The sequence below is a fragment of the Anastrepha obliqua genome, chromosome 2 (genome assembly GCF_027943255.1).
Source record: "Anastrepha obliqua isolate idAnaObli1 chromosome 2, idAnaObli1_1.0, whole genome shotgun sequence".
Taxonomy (NCBI): Eukaryota; Metazoa; Arthropoda; class Insecta; order Diptera; family Tephritidae; genus Anastrepha; species Anastrepha obliqua.
In genome coordinates, this window is record NC_072893.1 from 133240755 (window position 1) to 133260120 (window position 19366).

At 38.4% G+C, this 19366-nt stretch overlaps 1 protein-coding gene across 35 annotated transcripts in view; it reads left to right on the plus strand.

The window, feature by feature from the left end:
• The window catches only part of LOC129237214 (basement membrane-specific heparan sulfate proteoglycan core protein), a 211020-nt gene that overhangs the window by 139942 nt on the left and 51712 nt on the right, over positions 1-19366 (plus strand). For 29 of the 35 annotated variants that reach the window (XM_054871753.1, XM_054871751.1, XM_054871757.1 and 26 more), the window contains 2 exons: positions 16671-16781; positions 17514-17636. In XM_054871753.1, coding sequence (XP_054727728.1) covers positions 16671-16781; positions 17514-17636 — 234 coding nt within the window. The remainder of the gene's footprint in view (positions 1-16670; positions 16782-17513; positions 17637-19366) is intronic. The other 6 variants (XM_054871763.1, XM_054871772.1, XM_054871776.1 and 3 more) reach the window with 1 other exon arrangement.

Sequence of the window (19366 nt, forward strand, 5' to 3'; positions counted from 1 at the left end):
GGCTACCTGTGACGATGACGCTCCCTATGACTTTGACTCAAAAGATGAAGAAGAAATTCAATTCAATGACATTGAAATTGCTGATGACGATGCTGAAGTTTCGCAAAGTGCCGCAGAAGTATTACCTGATTATGCGGACTATGAGGATGATGAAGAAGACGATGAAGAAGAAGAAGTAGAAGAAAATAATGAATTACCTGCTAGTGGCGAAAAATTTGTTGCACGTGATGGTGCTGAGTGGATGAAAGAACCAAATGTAAGTCGTCAGGTACTCAGACAAAATATTATAAGAGAACGTTCTGGACCAGCTAGATGCACTGAAATGTTGTCAATAGAGCAAACATTCAAATGTTTCATGAACGTTGAAATGGCTGATATAATTATGCGCCACACAAATAAGTTAGCAAAAGAAACTTATAATGCTTACAACAATGCGCATCCAAACACAACTCCTAAGTCATGGACGCCTGTGTCAATAACAGAGCTGAATGCATTTTTTGGTATACTTATTATGACTGGTGCGAACCATAGCAATGGAGAACATGTTCGAGATTTATGGAGCGTCAAAAACTATCCTTTATATCGCGCCACAATGGGAGTCAACCGTTTCTGTTCGATATTGCGGTTCCTAAGATTTGACGTTAAAAACACTCGTGCAACACGCTTACTAACTGATAAAGCAGAACCGATCAGTGAGTTGTGGACGATGATGAACAATAATCTTGCTGCACATTACAAGCCCAGCTCATGCTTGACGATTGATGAACAATTATTTCCTTACCGTGGACGCACACGGTTTACGCAGTACATACCGTCAAAACCTGCTAAATATGGTGTCAAGGTTTGGTGGATTTGCGATGCCACAAATGCATATCCACTGCATGGACAAATATATACTGGCCAAGCAGAAACTGGTAGGGAAACGAACCAAGGCGAACGAGTGGTGAAGGATTTGTCTGCCAAATACCAAGGAAGTGGCCGAAACATTACAATGGACAATTTTTTTACGACCTTGCCAGTTGCAGAACTGCTTCTCACCTGGAAACTCACGATCGTTGGAACTTTGCGCAAAAACAAATCATATATTCCTCAAGAAATGAAGCAGAACAAAAACAGGACAATTGGTTCAACGACATTTGGCTTCAAAAATAATGTGACAATGTGCTCTTATGTTCCCAAAAAAAATAAAGCAGTAATTTTGCTTTCGACCATGCATAATGATGCTGAAATAGCTGACAGTGGGAAACCTAAAATAATTGAATATTATAATCGTACCAAAGGTGGTGTTGATCGAATGGACCAAATGTTTGGGGAATATCCAACACAAAGACAAACAAAACGATGGCCACTAGCGATGTTCTTCAACATGTTGGACATTACAGCTCTTGCAGCCTACATTGTCTACAATTTGAATAACCCTATGTTGCCTTGGATAACAAACAACAAGCGTAAGCAGATCCTGCGCAGCTTGGCTGAAGCATTGTGTATACTCATTATTGAAGCCAGAGCCATAAATCGTCAAGTGACGCGAAATTTTTCGACTAAAATTGCTATTGAAGCATATTTCAACCGACCGCTGGAATCAATGGTGTCAACAGCAGCATCAACATCTGCCGCAGCGCGCACACCAAAACCTGTGTCCGGATCTTTCTATTTATGTTACGCACAAGAGGAAAAACGCCGTAGAAAAGCCAGAAAGCTGTGCCCCAAATGTAAGAAGCCAATGTGTCTTGAACATTCGGTCACATCAACAAATTGCTCTATTTGCCATGATTTTCCTTAGATATAAGATGCATTTTTATAATTTTTATAATAAAAGTCAATAATATAATGTGTGAAATGAATATTTTTAATTTTTCAAATAAAAAAATAATATAAAAAATGTTTTTTTTTTTATTATTATGAGGATTTTTACTATTGGGGTACAAACGTATCCCGGGTGTGTGTTTACGTATATAATGTGTTTGGAAGGCTGTAGCTCCTGAACCAATGGTCCGATCTGGTTCAAATTTTGAATTTGAACTCAAAACTAAATAATCTTCCTAGATCCGAAGTTAGCGGTATAGAGGTATAGCGGTTCAAAAGTTACAACACTTCAAAGTTGAAGTGGATACATTTGTACGCGGGTGTGTGTTCTAGGGTTAAGATGCTTTACCACAGGCTTTCTTCCCTTCCACAATTCGTATGGGGTAACACCATCGAGCGCCTTTGATGGTGATCGATTTCGAATATACGCGGCGCACAGTGGCGGATCTACCTAATGGCTTTTTGGGCTTCAGCCCAGGGCCTCGTCGTTGCAAAGGGCCCCCAGCCACCAATAAAAATAAAATACGAATGCACTGATATTTTACTACTACACTCACATTAGGTTTCTACTAAAAACATTAGACGGCCAGAACCGTTTAAACGGTTAAGTGCCAACTAATTAAGTACTCACACTTTTTGACAGTGCTGATCCTGCGCTGACATAAACATTGATACTTGACTTTATATATTATATGTTCTTTTGTTTGCACACGTGTGCGAACGTTACTTGCAAAAATAAACAAAAACTGGCTGTGTGCTGCTAATAAAGTTACTATATAACTTAAAAAAGTGTTGGTGCGATAATACATCTCGAATTTTGAAAAGAGACAGTGAAGCTCCGTGGAATATTCAGAACAAAGCAAAGGCAATTGCATCAACTTCGTAAGTAAATCTAGTTATAAGTGTGCTCTGTAATTTTTGTAAGGGTGGATGGGAATTCGAATTATGGCCAGCTCTACATGGAACCAAAAATCTGTAGAGGCTAGCGATTTATGATTTGTGAAATAATCGGTAGCGCCAATCGGTTTTAACAAATTAAGTTTACCGGTGGCTTCAACCAAACAAATCGACAGGAGTTGTTAAGAAAATTATTCCTCATCCAGCGGTCGGGTTCATGCAATCAAAAATGTTTTTTCTAATAAATTGCGTTACTTGTACAAAATATAAGTCCCTATTAGATTATCTCAACGATTATAAGTTAATTCTGTTCTTTGATTATTTTTAGAATACCAAAATCATATCAATGTCTACAAGAAAATATAACAGTGGAGCCGAAAAACGAAAATTACAGTTAAGCCGAGAAAAAGAAAAAAGTAAATGTGCAAAACTACAATACATACTTCTTTTAAAATAGAACATAAAAATGACGATGAAAGATCTAAAAATCTATTATCAAGCGAAAAGGAAGGAACCTTATCCAAAGAGAACATATCTACAGAGAGTAAGGAATCCCAACACCAAAAAAAAAAATATTAGTGATGCAAATGAACAATTATCTGACTACCAACAACCCTCTGATCCAACTGAAAACGATATTAATGCTCAACATAAGGAAGCTTATATTGAGACTGAACGAAATTCAGAAAACATTAACTTTGAGTTTGGGAAATATCTTGACGTGGGATCGTGGCCAGTGTCACTAAATAATTACTTCATTAATCACATCCTCTCTCATGAAATAACAGATCTTCAAAATAAAGATCCAGAAAATAAATGTCCAGCTTCAACAAAAAAATATAAAGATCAAAATAGATCATTCTCAGACAGATATTTCATTAAGAAAATGAAAAACGGCCAATTACTAGAACGACCTTGGTTGTGCTATTGACCCATCCTTGGGACTATTTTTTGTTCGACTTGCAAACTTTTTTCTAAAACACTTTCTCAATACACAACGGGATTTTCTGATTGGAAACACATAGGAACGTCTTCAGAAAATCACGAAAATTCTAATGAACATAAACTTTCTATGTTAGCTTGGCTGTCACGAAAAGAAAATAAGTCTGTTGTAGATAAGCAGCTCCAGGATCAATCAAAGAAAGAAACAGAGTACTATCATAATGTCATGAAACGGGTTATTGCAATGATAAAATTTTTGAGTAGTATTTGGTACACCACATAATGGTAATTTCATGGGAGCTCTGGATCTATTGGCAGAGTTTGACCCATTCATTCGGGAATATATTGAACAACGAAAGCTGCAACCGAAACCAACAATATCGTACTTATCAACAGTATATGAGGAAGTTATTGATATTATGGGCAAACAGATAGTGAAACAAATTATAAATCAAATAAATAACGACGACACAAAGTATTATTCAATTGTGATGGATTCAACTCCAGATCTGTCTCACAATGACCAACTTGCTATTGTATTACGATACTGTTTTCAGGGAAATGTGTACGAGAGATGTGTCTCATTAATCAAAATTAGTAGTCATACTGGTTTACTCTTATTTAATATTCTACAAGACTTTTTAGAAAAAAATGGGCTGGTACTGGATAACTGTAGGGGACAGTCTTATGACAACGCAGCCAATATTTCGGGTCAGTACAAAGGTGTCCAAGCATTAATTAAACAAAAAAATAAAAGTGCGGATTATGTACCATGTGCTGCACATTCCCTTAACCTAGTTGGTGAAGAATGTGTTAAAGTTGCAACCGAAATTGTAAATTTTTTTGGAGTGGTGCAAAAAATATATGTTTTCTTTTCATCTTCAACCCACAGGTGGGAATTGTTACATCGTAAAATGCAACTAAAATTTACGTTAAAAAGTTTAAGCCAAACCAGATGGTCTTGTCATTATGAGACTGTCAAAGCTTTAAAAAATCATTATTCTGAAATTATGAAAATTTTAAAAACTTTTAGCGAAAATGAGGATGAGAAAGCTGATTTTAGAAAAGAGGCACGTTTATTTAATAAACTGGCGAAACTCTCATTAGCAATTTTGATCACATTTTGTGAAGAAATTTTGGAGAGGTTTCAAATAGGTAGTAAATAAAAAAATACAGAGCCCTGGCTTAAATATTTGCGAAGGCACTAAATTAATTGTTTCGTTAAAAGAGTTCGTTTACAACATACGACAGCATTCGGATCAGAAGCTAAAAAAGTACGAACGGAAAGCTAAAAAATTAGGTACTAGTGTGGAAACAAATTACAGTGATGTTTACAAGAGACAAATTAATTCAAAATTTGCCGATAAGTCTACTGCTAAAGTCTCAGTGTGCGGCGCAGAAAAATTTAAAAGAGACACGCTAAACGTTGCATTGGATAAGCTGATTATGGATTTAAATGAAAGGGGTGAAGTCTATGAGACAACCAGCAAAAAATTTAATTTTTTAATGGATTTGCAGAATAAAAACCAGGAAAGCGTGGATCTGGAAAGTGTACGCAATATTGTAAAATATTATTCAGATGACGTAGATGAAAATTTAGTAAATGAATGCATTCAATTAAAATCATATTTACTACAATCTAAATCAGACTGCTACACCTCTTGCAGTGAAATTTATAAGCTTATCTATGAAAGGGAACTTGTTGGAACTAATTGTTACACCATCTTAAAATTTTTTTTGACGTTGTCCATCACCAGCTGCGAAGCGGAGCGCTCTTTCTCCAGGATGTCATATACCATATTGAAAATAAGTATAGGACAACAATGTCGAACGATCGACTTAATCATTTATCTCTTCTTTCGATAAATTGTGATCTAACAAAGGATTTAGCAGTTGATGAGCAAATAATGGAACTCGCTGCACGAAAATCCAGAAAGATTGATTTGTAATTTAATATTCTTTATTGTCATATTTGTTTTGATAAATAGATGTTTTTATAAGATGATTTTTTTTCTGATAATTATATACTGCATCACCATAGAAAACAGGGCCCCCGAGTAACATTAGCCCAGGGCCCCACAATGTCACGATCCGCCCCTGGCGGCGCAGTTTATAGCTTCAGCCCAATAGCCCTCACTTAGCCCTGAATGTACCAACATACACCGCGCCATTTCTACAAGAGTTCTGTTAGCGCGTTCGGCTACACCATTCTGCTGTGGTATATATGGTACTGTTAGCTGATGCTTTATGCCACATTCTTCCAAAAAACTTTTAAAATCTTTATTGACGTATTCACGACCATTATCCGTGCGTAATGTCTTTATTTTGTTACCCGTCTGTAACTCGACCATTGCTTTAAACAATTTAAATTTTTGAAATACTTGGTCTTTGGATCGCAAGAAATAAACAAAAATTGATTTCGACTTGTCATCGATAAATGTTAGAAAATATCCCGAACCACCGTGTGATAGCGTATTAAATGGACCACATACATCCGAATGTATTAAGTTTAAAATATTCTTGGCACAATTTTCTGAAGCAACGAAAGGTTGAGAACATATCCTGCTCTTCATACATGACACACAAATGATATCATTATAATTTAATATAGTATTGGATCTATTCCACTCAGAAGGTTTTTATTTGAAAGTTCACTTAGGCTCTGAAAATTAATATGCCCAAATTTGTTATGCCAATTTATTGTGTTTTGAGCTCGGGATAAATTACACCATTGTACATCTTCTTTTATTACATATAAATTGCTTTCTTTAAAAGCTTTAAAAACAATAGATTTATCCACCTTGTCTTTCACTACTACACAACCATTATCAAATGTTGTCAGAAAACCTTTTTCATCAATTTTCGGAATTGAAATAAGATTCATATGCAAATCTGGTACGTACAAGCAGTCCGTTAATTTGAAATTCATTTTGGCTGATTTGATCACAATGTCGCCAATTCCTTTCGCTTCTACGTAATATTTTCCCGCTAACTCAATTTTTTCACTATGCGCTTTAATTCTGACGAATAAGCTTTTGTCAATACACATATGCGACGTCGCGCCACTGTCAACGCACCATACACAATAACTGCGCTGCTGCCCTTCTCCTACTGCAAAAACTGCCAACGACTTCTGCTTTCCTTTTTCTTCTTTACACTGTGCTGCATAGTGCCCTTTCTTTCCACAGTTAAAACACTTGAAGTTTCGATTTCCCCTATTTTTACCGCTGTCGTTTGCTACACTTGTTCTTTCCCCTTCTATACCGTTACTGTATGATTTGCTCTTTTCGTATTTTTTATACGAATTCTCGCGTACCGCGCATGCTTGTGCATTTTCGATACCGTTATGGTTAGCGTTGGTACAGTTGTCCTTACAACGCTCGCCTTCTTCCGTTATTTTAATCTTCAATGCATCCAATTTTGGTAGGCTATCTCTTGCTTCTAATGCCATGACAAGATCTTCGTAGCTTCCAGGTAAGCTCGCCAACAGCATGATCACCAATAGCTCCTCCTGAAGTTCAATGGCCACTTCTGCCAACTCCTCTACAATTTTAGAAAAATTGTTCGTGTGCTCACGGACATCATCGCCCTCTTTCATACGAAGACCCAACAGCCTTTTAAGCAATGAGACTTTTCTCACTGGACCACTAGTTTTGTTTAAATCTTTGAGTACTTTCCACACTTGCGAAGCCGTGGTACACTTTTTTATGTGATTCAGGTCCGTTGCCTTTACACATAGCACTATGGTTGCGATTGCTTTATTATTTTTCACTAACCATTCTGTCGTTTTTTCGGCTGTATCTTCCAGCTCACCCGACACTACCGGCCACAAATCTTGGTGCAAGAGCACACTGCGCATTTGTAGACACCAAGTGTTATAATTGCTCGCGTCCAACTTCTTTATATTAAAATTCATTTTTCCCCGAAGTTACTGCCCAGCCAAGCGCTGGCCTGGGCCCATAACCTGTTGAGCTAAATTCCGCTTTAATTAAAAGCCGGCCGATTAGTTTCACAGTTTATTAGCGAATCAATTCAAAAGTACAAAAGTATATACATATTTACATATAGGAAGTATTCTAAGTTCGAAAGTCGAAAATGTATAAGTGTTGCCATACTTTCTTGTGCACTTTTAACAATTTTTAATTGAAAAACTAAACAATTTTTCCAGCAATCAAAATAAATGTTTCATTCCTACTTTCTAGAAAGAAAAACTATTAAAGAACATTAATCTTCTTAAACAAAAATATGTAAAGCAACTTTGGCATAACACAAAACTAAATTTTTTTTTTTGGTTTTTTTTCCTATTTGCTCACCCCTTCCAACGAAATTTTGACCAAATGTGCAGCTTGCATGTTTCTTTGTTTACCTTTGGGCGCTGCGACAGAAAATTGCACTGCAAATACAGTTTGACAGGCGCAGACGAGCAAATAATGAAATGGACAGCTCTATATTGTTGCGCGAAGGTGAAATATAAATTTGAGTGAAGTCCAGTGTTAGAAAGTATATACTTTGTTATATACAGAAGCAATTTAACATATTTTCATTTGCATAAATGTAACAAATTTACATTTCGAGACGATTATCTGATCACATTGCAAAATATTCCTGTACGATCTTTCATTAAATAAACATCATTCACGTCTCCTCAGAACTCTTGTTTTGCATTGCGAGATCTTCTTGGATTTCTAATATCTACAAAGTATTTATTTACTGTTTGTGTTAAAATAATACAGTAAGAACCAGGCAATCAGAACCCCTGACGTATGGCACTCATGGCTCCTTGCAATATCGATGCTTCAAAACATTTCTAACGTTTACATTTGAATTTCAAAGGAATTTCCTGAGTCTGCTGCTGTGATAGGCTTTGCTAGCAAAAAATATGTGATTGAAAAAGAGTTTTCGTAGCAAAAAGTAAATTTTCTGTCACATCAAAACAGCTTAGTTCCGTTTAACTATTGCTTACTGTACTGGCACACATTTTGTGAAAAAGAAGTGAAATGAATTACATTAAAAACATACATTTGGAAACTTCTGACCAAACAACTCATCTCCTGACATCAAATTTTGCTTTCAGGTCAAAAAACCATCATTTCTATGAAAAATTATTATTTTTTATTTTATTAAAATTGTTTCCCAAACTTCTACTTTGAGTGGCTAACTGCTATTAATAGTTGCATATTGCTCTTAAAGTCAATCAATTGGTGCTTAGCAAGTGGAAAATGTTGAGTTGACTACATTCATTAAGCATCCGCAGATGTGAAAATAGTTATATTTAGTTGAATGTGAGAAACTTTTGATATTCTATAGGACCTCTTGGCATCAAACAACTTTTTCTCTTTTGGACGGAAAGAACAGCCTTTTTATAAAAATTCCTGTCCTATGTATTATTAGAATTTTTATCCTCTCTTTATTTTTCATCTTCCCAGTTCATGCAATTATGTAATTCACGACTAGTTTTACCCACCTCTTCTCCTTACCCTCCGCAACCACAAACTATTACGTCTTTTTTATCACCTATCAAATATCGATTAACACATTTCCGTACATAAACTGACTTTGAAATATAGCTGAACTTCAATTTCCAATCGAAACTTCGCCCGTCCACCGCTTTACCAGCCCCTTTACTGCTTCTTTACCTCTGCCTTCTGCTACCTTCCCAAACCTCTTCTGACGAATGTTACGGCAAAGCGCGTCAGTAATTAACCGTTAATTTCCTTTTCACTGTAATTATCAGCACGCATAAGCACCAACTTCTGACATCAACCGGTGCACGATTTTATCATTCCAGGCCAATTAAATTAAATTCATGCCACAGGCCAAACGATGCGTCAATATCCTGTTGTGCGCGTAAACTACTGAAAAGTACTAGCAAATGCTGCACTAAACCTTAAGTTACTCATTTTTCCACTTTACCTGCCGCAAATTTAATTCACCGCAAAATTTTAGTGAATTTTGGCTATTTTTATTTTATTTAACCCCCTAAGAACCGCAGTCAAATTGCTTTTAAGTCGCGCACCATAAACTGATTATTGACAGTAAACAGGGATTTTCGCACAATCATAATTGAATCAAAATAGCTTTCTGCGCTTCTCAACGTTAAGAGTTGGGGTTGTGTGGCTGCAGTGCCGTCGTACGAAAATATTGGCATGTGATTGCTTAAGGTAGAGCTGAAGATGGAAGGGAGTCAGACAAGAGATATAATTTTTTAAATTTAAGCTAAAATCTGGTTATTGGGTGTTTGTATTTGTTATTAGAGCATAAAGTGGTATGATAATTGCGACATGCCATAGAAAATGTTTAAAGAGTTTTAAAGTGAGCAAAGGCTCCAAAGGCAAGGCACACAGCTAAAGTAATGTGTAACCAAACTCACGCACACGCATATGCCATATGAAGATACAATTCCAGCACTTGAAGTTACTCATACGCACTGGTGGTCTCAGAAAACATGCGATTTTTACGAAAAGCGTAAATCCCATTCCTGAACCCATAAAAACTCAAATTAGTCTTAGACTCAAACGCTTTTGTAAAAAAGGATCATTTTAACATTTAAAATATCCATACGACAAAGTGCACGGTATTTACGAGTGATTTTGTGAAGCAGTGAATATTTTAGAATTTCTGAAAGAAGAGATCTAAAAGCTTATATTTTACTGAACAAAATTTTGCCTTTTTAAAAGACATTCGGTTTGAATTTAGAAGAGTAATTATTTAAAGAAATATGAACTACATACATATACAATTTAAAAAAATGTTAAAACAGTTTGGTCTTTACGTAAAAAACCTTGGTTGAGTTTAAAATATGCGGCACACATTTTTTTACGCTAATTTGTTTTCATTAAACTTAACTAATTTTCAAAACAGTAACAATTATTTGATATTGAAAATTAATACTAAATTGTTTTGGGATCAGTGTTTTTTAATTCCTATCATCAGGACCTTACTAATTTTCAAAACAGTCAAATTCTAATTTTTTCATTTTTTTAGTCTTATTTTTTTTCATTTTGGTCGCAAATCCTCTATTATTCGTATTCTTCTCTCCTTCCTTCGCTCCAACCTTTCTGCCACCCTTTCCGCCAAGCTTTCCGGTTCGTGCCGCCAGTGCAAGTAAAAGTTTTTGTGCTAAGCAATGATGGCACCGGATAAAACACAAAAACAGCAAATGCAGCAACAAAAATGGCATTCAACTGAAAATAAAGCAGCAAAAATCGACGTCATTGATAAACAAACCGACATGCAAGCGAAGCGACCATCAAAGTATCGACGTTTGTGCTGTTGTAGTTGTCATTGTATTTTGTTGTTAGCATTTGATTGTTTATTTTGTGATTTTATTTATGCTTTGTGGTTGGCAAAAAAGGCAAGTAAACAACAACAAAGTACGCGTAACGAAATGGCAAATGAAGCGTCACAACTTTTAAATGCCACAACAACTGGTGCACAATTAAAATTCATACGAAAGCAAGAACAACAGAAAAAAACATAACAAACAGTGACAATGCAGTTCTACAGCAATAAAAAGGACAAAAGTTGAAATGAAAAGAAAAAAGCAGACACAACAAAACTCCTCGTATGCAGTTGAAAGCCCTGCTTTGGCTCTTTCATCGCTCAGTTGACTATTTGGGCGACAGTGCCAGTGGCGGTGGCATGTGGCAAGTGGTGAATTGGTGTTCGTGTTGCAACAATTGTCTGTCAACTGGGGTATCATCATTTAATTTAGTCATATTTGCATGTGGCACCAAATTCTGGCTGTGGTTTTTGTTGTTGTAGCTGCTTTTTTTTGTTTCGCTTTAACTTATTACTGCTTTTCCAGAATTTATGCCACGCAAAAGCTATCCACTTATCATTTTTAGTTGTTTTAAATTTTTTTCACTTTTTGATTTTAGCCCGAACATGATTTTGGTTTTTAGGGCAATGCGCCGTGACACGAAGATGTAACAGAAAATTATAAAGTAAAACAGAAATTCAGCCACAAATAAGCTGAAAAGCGCCTGAGAGAAGGCAAGCGGCCGCTAATTAGTTGCTGAAAAATTGTAAAAATGTTATGAAAAATTTAAAAACAAAAACAAAAAGTTGATTAAAATGTATTGACTTGATTTTGCCGAAGCTGCAGTGGCCAGTGGCCAGCGGTCCTATCGCTGCATTAAATAAATATTCACCGCGCATACGCTTGCCACAAAACATTTTCATTCATAAAGCTCTGCGCATTTGCTCGCCTAATGCCCCGCCCATCCCCCTGTACGTGAATCAAAATTAACTGGGCGCTGAAAGTGAAATTCAATTACAACACTTTAACAAGCAAACAATTTGTTGCGAGCATATGTTGCAACATACCCAAAAGCATACTGTAAACGAATACAAGCACTTATGCGCACTCACACACACATATACACAAATGAGTATGCATGTGTTGTAGCTCGCACGCTTATTATGGCAATAAATTGCAACAAATAATTCGCGTTCCTGTGTTACAGAAGCGCGTTACGCTGCCGCTGCCTCTGCCGATGCTGCTGAAACGGTGCTACTTTGGGCTGGCCCCATTTACCGCTTTAAGTGGCATGCACGCTTGCTCGCCACTGCTAGGCGCCTGTTACGAGTTCTCATTTAAAGAGAAATCGGCGACGTTGCCAGCCTCTCAAGGTGCTTGCCACGAACGTCTTGCAGTCAGCTCCTTCGGCTGGGCAAAGAAGTAGCCGGTCAAACAGAAGTGCGTGTGTGTGAGCCGACTACTCAAAGTGATATAACGGAAGTGACTTGAGCAACAACAACTACCAGCCACTTTCGTGTGTTTGTATGTATGTATGTTGGCGCAACCGGAAGTGTCAGCACACAAGCGAAGGACCATTTCACAGGCAAACAGCACGAGCAGCAGTTGTGGTAACATGCCACTTGCAACATTTACTTTTGTCCATATATTTGTTTTCCTTCGTTTGCTTGCTAGTGTTGAAGTGTGCGTATGTGTGTGTGCGTGTGCAACTCCCGGCCATCGAATGCAATAAATTCAATTTCTGTATCTGCCACAGCCGACACAGAGGGTAGCCGACGAGCGCTTTTTCGGCGCACATTTGTTGCAACAATGCAAGTAGCACAGCATTCAGTTGGACGTAGAGGAATTTTCGATTTCCCTGTGTATCCGTTGCACGTACCATGAGTGGCATGGCAAAGGGCACGAGTCACCAGTGACAGCCGAATAATCAGCCGGACAATTGCCGAACTGTGCAGGGTGAATTGTGCAGTTGCAAAGTGAGCTGAAGGCGTAGTTATTTTGTAGCAGCAAACTTAATGTTGCATTGTCTGTAAAAGCAGTCGGGCTTTGCGGCAAAACTAACCAAATTTCCCGAAAAAAAATCACCTCAGCCTCAACGCAGATGTGGAGTGTCGCACTCGCCAGCTCAACATTGAATAAACACTATGCCGCATTTTGTAGCAAGGCTGCAATGGGATAGGCTGGCCTTGATGCCTTAGCGCAATGTCATTGCCGCATTGCCCAACCACCTTTACACTCACGCCAAATTGCCACACGCATACTGGCTAAATTTCAACCACCTTGCATGCTTCAGCCTTCACTGTTCATCCATCATCCAGCATCCTTCACCTTTCACGTTTGCCTCTTCAGCACCGCTGTGCGCCTCATATAGCTGGGAAAGCGCAATTGGAGTTGCCTTTGATGTTGCAATTTCGTGCCTGTACTAAAACGTGTGTGCAACATGTGGCATCATGCCGAATTCACAGCGCAATTGCAAACAGCGGCAAAAACAATTGCAATTGCAGTTGTAAGTGCAAGTGCAAATCGATGAGCGTACACCCATACGCACGCATTCATTCACACAAACGTCCTTTGGCGCTTCACAATCGAATTTTCCGTAAATTTGCTTGCCGTGCTTTTACCACGCACACTTCCACTTTCTTGTTTGTGTAAGTATGTAGTGTGCGCTCTATTCCCTCTCAGTATAGCTGTACATTCAACTGCCGAAAAAGTTCGCAAACTCTCACCTGTCCATACGTCGTTTACTATTGGAAATGCTCGAGTGTGCCTGTATGTGTGTGTGTTTGCAAGTGTACGTGTGTGCCTTTCTGCGCGCCTGTACCGCGTTGCTACGGTAAACCCCTGTAGACAACCGCGCGTATCCATCGTCGCCGATTAACAGCAGCAGCCTGCCCCTTGCCTTCGGTTCACCCGCTCACTCGCTCACTCACTCGTGCTGCCTCAACATAGCGCGCAATTCATGCACTCGTTTGGATTTCGACTTTTCACCCAGAATTTCGCTCTAATTTGTTATGTGAGAAAAAAAACGAGATAGGCAGCCACCCTGGGAACAACTGTTGCATGCCACGGCATCAGTTACGTTATTTAATTGACACACCTCGTAGTTGCCTCGTTTAATATTCATGGCAGTGATTCAACGGAAAGCACTGTGTGAAACGGAGGACGTTTCGAAAACTGAGTTGACCAGCTGTTTCGAGAATTAAAAAGAATATTGGCTGCATTTTGCCGAAGGAATGCCACTTTGAAAGGGAAAAAATAAATTTGGAATAATAAAAATTTGTTACAATATATATTTTAGAAAAAAAAATTGTTGCTTTTAAGAAAAAGAATTTGCGCACAAAAAGTTAACTCAATTCCACGCTTGCATGCCAATCTACATAACTCATTTGGTATATTTGCGTCAACGTTAAGTGAAATATTGTTATATTTATGTATACGAGTATGCAAAAACATATAGATTTACCAACTTCCGCCTTTCCTTCCCCGCCTTGGCTTTGCATATCCTCCGCTGGCTTTCAGTGGCTTCGCTGCAAGCATTACTTCCGCAAAACAAAAACTCATAAACTGCACTGAAGCTCTGCCGTGTCTCAATCAAAGTTTCTTGCCAATACTTCCTCTTTTCTTTCTCCTCACTTTATCTAACGAAGCCGCACTCCATTTGCTTTTAAAGTTTTCCTCAAACATAAGGCACAAACTTTCTTTGTACATGACTTTTTCACATTTAAACAAATGCATATTTGCAGGCGCAAACGCGGAGACATGCCTATTCTTGTGCGCATTGCGGTAGGCATTTTGAAAACTTTTAGCAAAAACAGCAAAAAGGCAAGCGGAAAAAATAAGAACAAAAAAGTATTATAAATAATATTAAGACCGCATTCGCATGTTCGACAGTTATCAGCAAATGCTGGCTTAGGCCACACAACTACAGCCTACGTTTTGGTGTCAATTGGCTCTGCGGAAATATAGTAATTCTTTTACGCACACATCTGTTTCTGCAATTTCTTAAAGCTTTTGTATACATTTGCTTACAATTATGCGAAGAAATCGGCAAATCTGCAATGCGCTTCGAATTGTTTCGCATTTAAAGCCGTAGCGCAAACAGCCAAAAGAATGCTACAACAATGGGTTTGCGTTAGCGCGTTTTACACATTTGTGCATACGAATGTGCTATTATTAGTTTTTTCCCTTCGCTTTGGGTTATCCGACTGCCAATACAAAATGCCGCTAATCCCATTGAAATGCGCATATGAAGCCTGCCGACTGAGCAAAGCATAAGACGAAAAGTAAAGAAATGAATGAAAAAGGCGTGAAGCTCAGCTGAAACTCCAAGAATTTTTGGGAAAATTCTCTAAGCCAAGATATGTGAGTTGGGAGGAAAATTTAAATAAATACCTCAGGTCAACAAGAAATTTAAGATTTGCCACTTTCTATTGCAGCTGCTACCAGTTTCTCATTTTTTCTTTGTTTTTTGTCTATTTTTCCTGCCAAAACTTCTCCTAGCGCACAATTAACCGGTTTCACATGCTCATAAGCCTGCCTGAAATTTAATACCCACTTAAGGAACTGACACAAATACAACTACTCACTAATACTTTACTGCTGCATTCGAGTACCTACCCACCCTAACGCCTGGGCAACTATTATGTGTCAACGCCTGCTTAGCAGCATACGCCGACTTGAGTGGGAAAGCTAAGCCAGGCGAAGCATCCTGATGCTTGAAATCATTAGCTGCATTTATTGTTGTTGGAGAATATTTGGGTTATCTGCTTAGACATCTCAGAAAGCGGAATGTAAACAAGTATAACGGTCGGTACTTCTACATGCTATAAATAAATAAAAACTTCACAATAAGCGCAACAGATTTTTCGCATTGTCCCTCCTTCTTCCTAATAGCCTTCTTACACCCCTAAAACTATGCTTCACATATCGGCATTTTCGTTCGTTTAAACAAGGTTACACTTTAGCTTCGTATTCTATTGCATTACGTGATTTTGTTGTTGTTGTGTGTGTGTGTGTTTAAATGTGGGCGAGCGAGTGCATAGGTAAGTCCATGGGCAGCAATTAGTTAAGGGTTAAAAGAGAATGTAAATGCCAGCGATTAAATTTCAAAGTAAAGTGCAAAAGTTAATTTTGAACTGTTGATGAAATGGAGATGGAGACACGAAATTGTAGATTATGGACTTCCGATGATGCAAGAAAATCACAAAAATTGTATAGTCAAAATTAAAAAGGAAATTCAAGGTAATTTTTAAAAATTTATTCAAATTTCGCGTTCAGAATTTGCTGTCAACGGGTGTTTTGTACATTCATCATCATCATCAGCAACCCGTTCCGCGGTTTGGCTTGCTGTAACATTTGTGTCCAGTTCGATTTATCCCTCGCTTGAGTTTTCCAACAACGTCTACCAAATAGGCCAGCGTCCTCCCGATTTACGCCTCCAACCATCGGAGTTTTGGTCTTCCTTTGCTTCTATTTCTTCTTCGCGTACCAAGTAGGTTTTTCTTCCATGGGTATGCTTCGTCTACCCTTATAATATAACCAGCCCATCGTAGACCATTAAGCAGTATTGTCGTGACAATAGCCGCGTGTTCGTACCATCGAAGCTCGTGATTGAATCGCATTCCTCACGTGCCGTTTTCGCACATTGCACCTAGTATTTTGCGTAGGATTTCACGAATACTCTTATATATATTATATACCCTTCCTATTACTAATTAATGTGTGTAACATACTCTCTCTGCCATTTTTACTCTCTTCCGCACAGAATGCTCATCGAATGAGTACAGATGTCGTGCCGGCAATTGCATTGACAGTGCGCGTCGCTGTGATCGCGTGCGTGACTGCCCCGATGGCGATGATGAGGACGCCAGCTGCCGTAAGTACACTGAGCTAATTAAAATGCTCCTAAATATGTATCTACTCAATGTGTGCCTATATATAGAAAAATATTAATAAAAAACGAAAGCTCTGTAGACGATTTGAGCTTTGTAAAAAGTTTTGCAGCACTTCTAGAATTTAGTCAAGAAAACAACATAGTGAATTATGCTGCAAAATAATTTAAGTAAATTTTGTCGTTCACAAATGAGTAACTACTCCCAAACAACAACAAATTAGTGTATTAGCATAAATTTAGTGCAAGCTTTAAGCCGCTTTTTTGCCATAAACAAAACAATAGAACCCCCGAACGTAGCTACTAAGCCTATTCGCTTATGCCAAATATATTAGAATTATTTTAATACTAGAATAAACTAATGCAAACAAAAATATGTACTAACACTAACCAAATAACCATTTTTTTCTTTTTCTATTTTACTTGAATTTGTCCTAAATACCTGTAAATTTGCTACCATACAACAATAACAACAACTAACTGCGTGATGTTGAATCAAACTAAAACAAAAAACAAAAAAAAAAAACATTAAAATAACAACAAAAACTTGGCTATTAACTGCGCTCATTTCGCACGCTGTAAATTTGTAACGTCTTGTAACTGCATAATTTTAACTGTAAATTGCATAATTGAATACAACAATAACAATAACTTGCAAATTGCCTGTCTCATGCATTAACCAACTCTCAACCATGAAAATCGGGCTCATCCGAATAGTTATCGGTTGCCGCGAGGACGAATACCTTTGCAGGGATGGCCAACGCTGCATTAGCAGCACGAAGGTTTGCGATCGCGTGACCGACTGCATAGGCGGTGACGATGAGGACCAATGTGAAGGCAGTAAGTAGAGTGGAGCAAAGTGTTTGGCGAGTTGTAAAGCGCAAGCAAAGCAGCCTCAGTTGGATCAATCGCCAGTCAGAGTGCGACATTCAGCGGCTCACTCGCCAAACACTACACCTCCGCGGAAATTCATGTAACCGAAAGCAATCGCTCATTGTTCGTGTTAGGAACTAATGAAAAGTAATCATTTTCATATTCATACTTATAACTCTTGCTTTCTTTTTCTCCCTCTCTTCCACTCTCTTTATGGCATTTCATTTGTTTTGCTCACTTTTCATTTTTTCACTTGCAATTTTCATTGCGCTCGCTGCATTGTTGCTTACTGCCCAGTTGTGCCGCAGCTGCGATACTTTTGCCCCAAAGGCAAATTCACCTGCCACGATCTCTCCTGCATATCGATCGTGCATCGCTGTGATGGACTGACCGACTGTCCGAACGATCGCGCCGATGAGGAAGGATGTCGTAGGTTGCCAGCGAAAGATTTTAGTTGTCAATGACTCAGTTTCTCTTCTTTTTTCACTTTTGCCTAAATTGTATGTAATTTTCTCTCTCTTCTCCCTCACTCTCTCTCGCTCCTCACTCTATTATTTTGCTTAACGAATTGGAATTGCTGCACAGCTTGCTTCTACGAGCGTTGGATGTGCGACGATGGCACTTGCCTGCCACAAGATCTTCGCTGCAATGGCAACATTGATTGCCCCAACGATGTGTCGGACGAACGGAATTGCAATGGTGAGCAAATGTAATTATTGGAGTATGCGTGAATTTATCGAAAAACTTGAGGTGGCAGATATTTTTGTTTCCTGCTGCAGAATTATTCTATCCACAGTATCTAGGTACTTGCTACATATTCAAAGACGAGTGTTAAATTTAAATATTTACCAAAGTTAAGTTGCAAGAAGCAGTAAAGCACGGAGCTGGATGCGCGCTTGTTGTTTGAGTTGCAAATTCATTTAATTGCAAAAATTGTTGCGTAGCAGCAACAATGGCTCCACGAAGGCACCACCGTTTTCCTCATGCGTCTTTGAACCTTTCGCTGTCGTGTTGTACTGCTGCATCGCGAGACTAGCTTGTGGTCGGTGGGCAGATTTATGTTGCCGTATACCGCTGTTTTACTCGCCATTGTCATTGTGGACAATTGGTGTGTCAGCTCGAAGGAACGCGCGTCCAAAGTCCTTTTTTTCATTTACATTTTCTAATTCCCTTTTAAGTTTTGTGTTTTTTTTTCGCTTTTGCTATCCAGGTAACGCTTAACATGCGCGCCGCCAGCCAACACATGTTTGGTTCACTTACAGCCACTCACATATGTATTTGTGTCGCACGTAGGAACTCGAATGCCGCCCAGCAACAGTTGCTGCACGATTTTTACCGCATTTTTACTGGCATTGGTGGGTGCCGCTTGTGGCGTTGATTTGAAAATTAACATTGCAAAATGCCACTACCACACACACAAGCACACGCGTCAAGTCAAAACAAAAAGCGGAATAGTTTCCATGCCGCTCTTGCAAATTCATATTTCACTGAATGGCTTTTTTCTCGATTCTGCCCGGTTTTACTTTTACTGGCTCTGACTGCCAGTTTGAATAGCATTTAAATTTTTTTTATCGAATTCATACCGCGCTCCCGTATTTAGCTGATTCATGTCGTTCCTCTAAAAAATATATTTATGTTTTGTTTGTTGATATTCGCGTTTGTTGTGCTGCAGAATACTGATTCACTTGGGTTTGCAA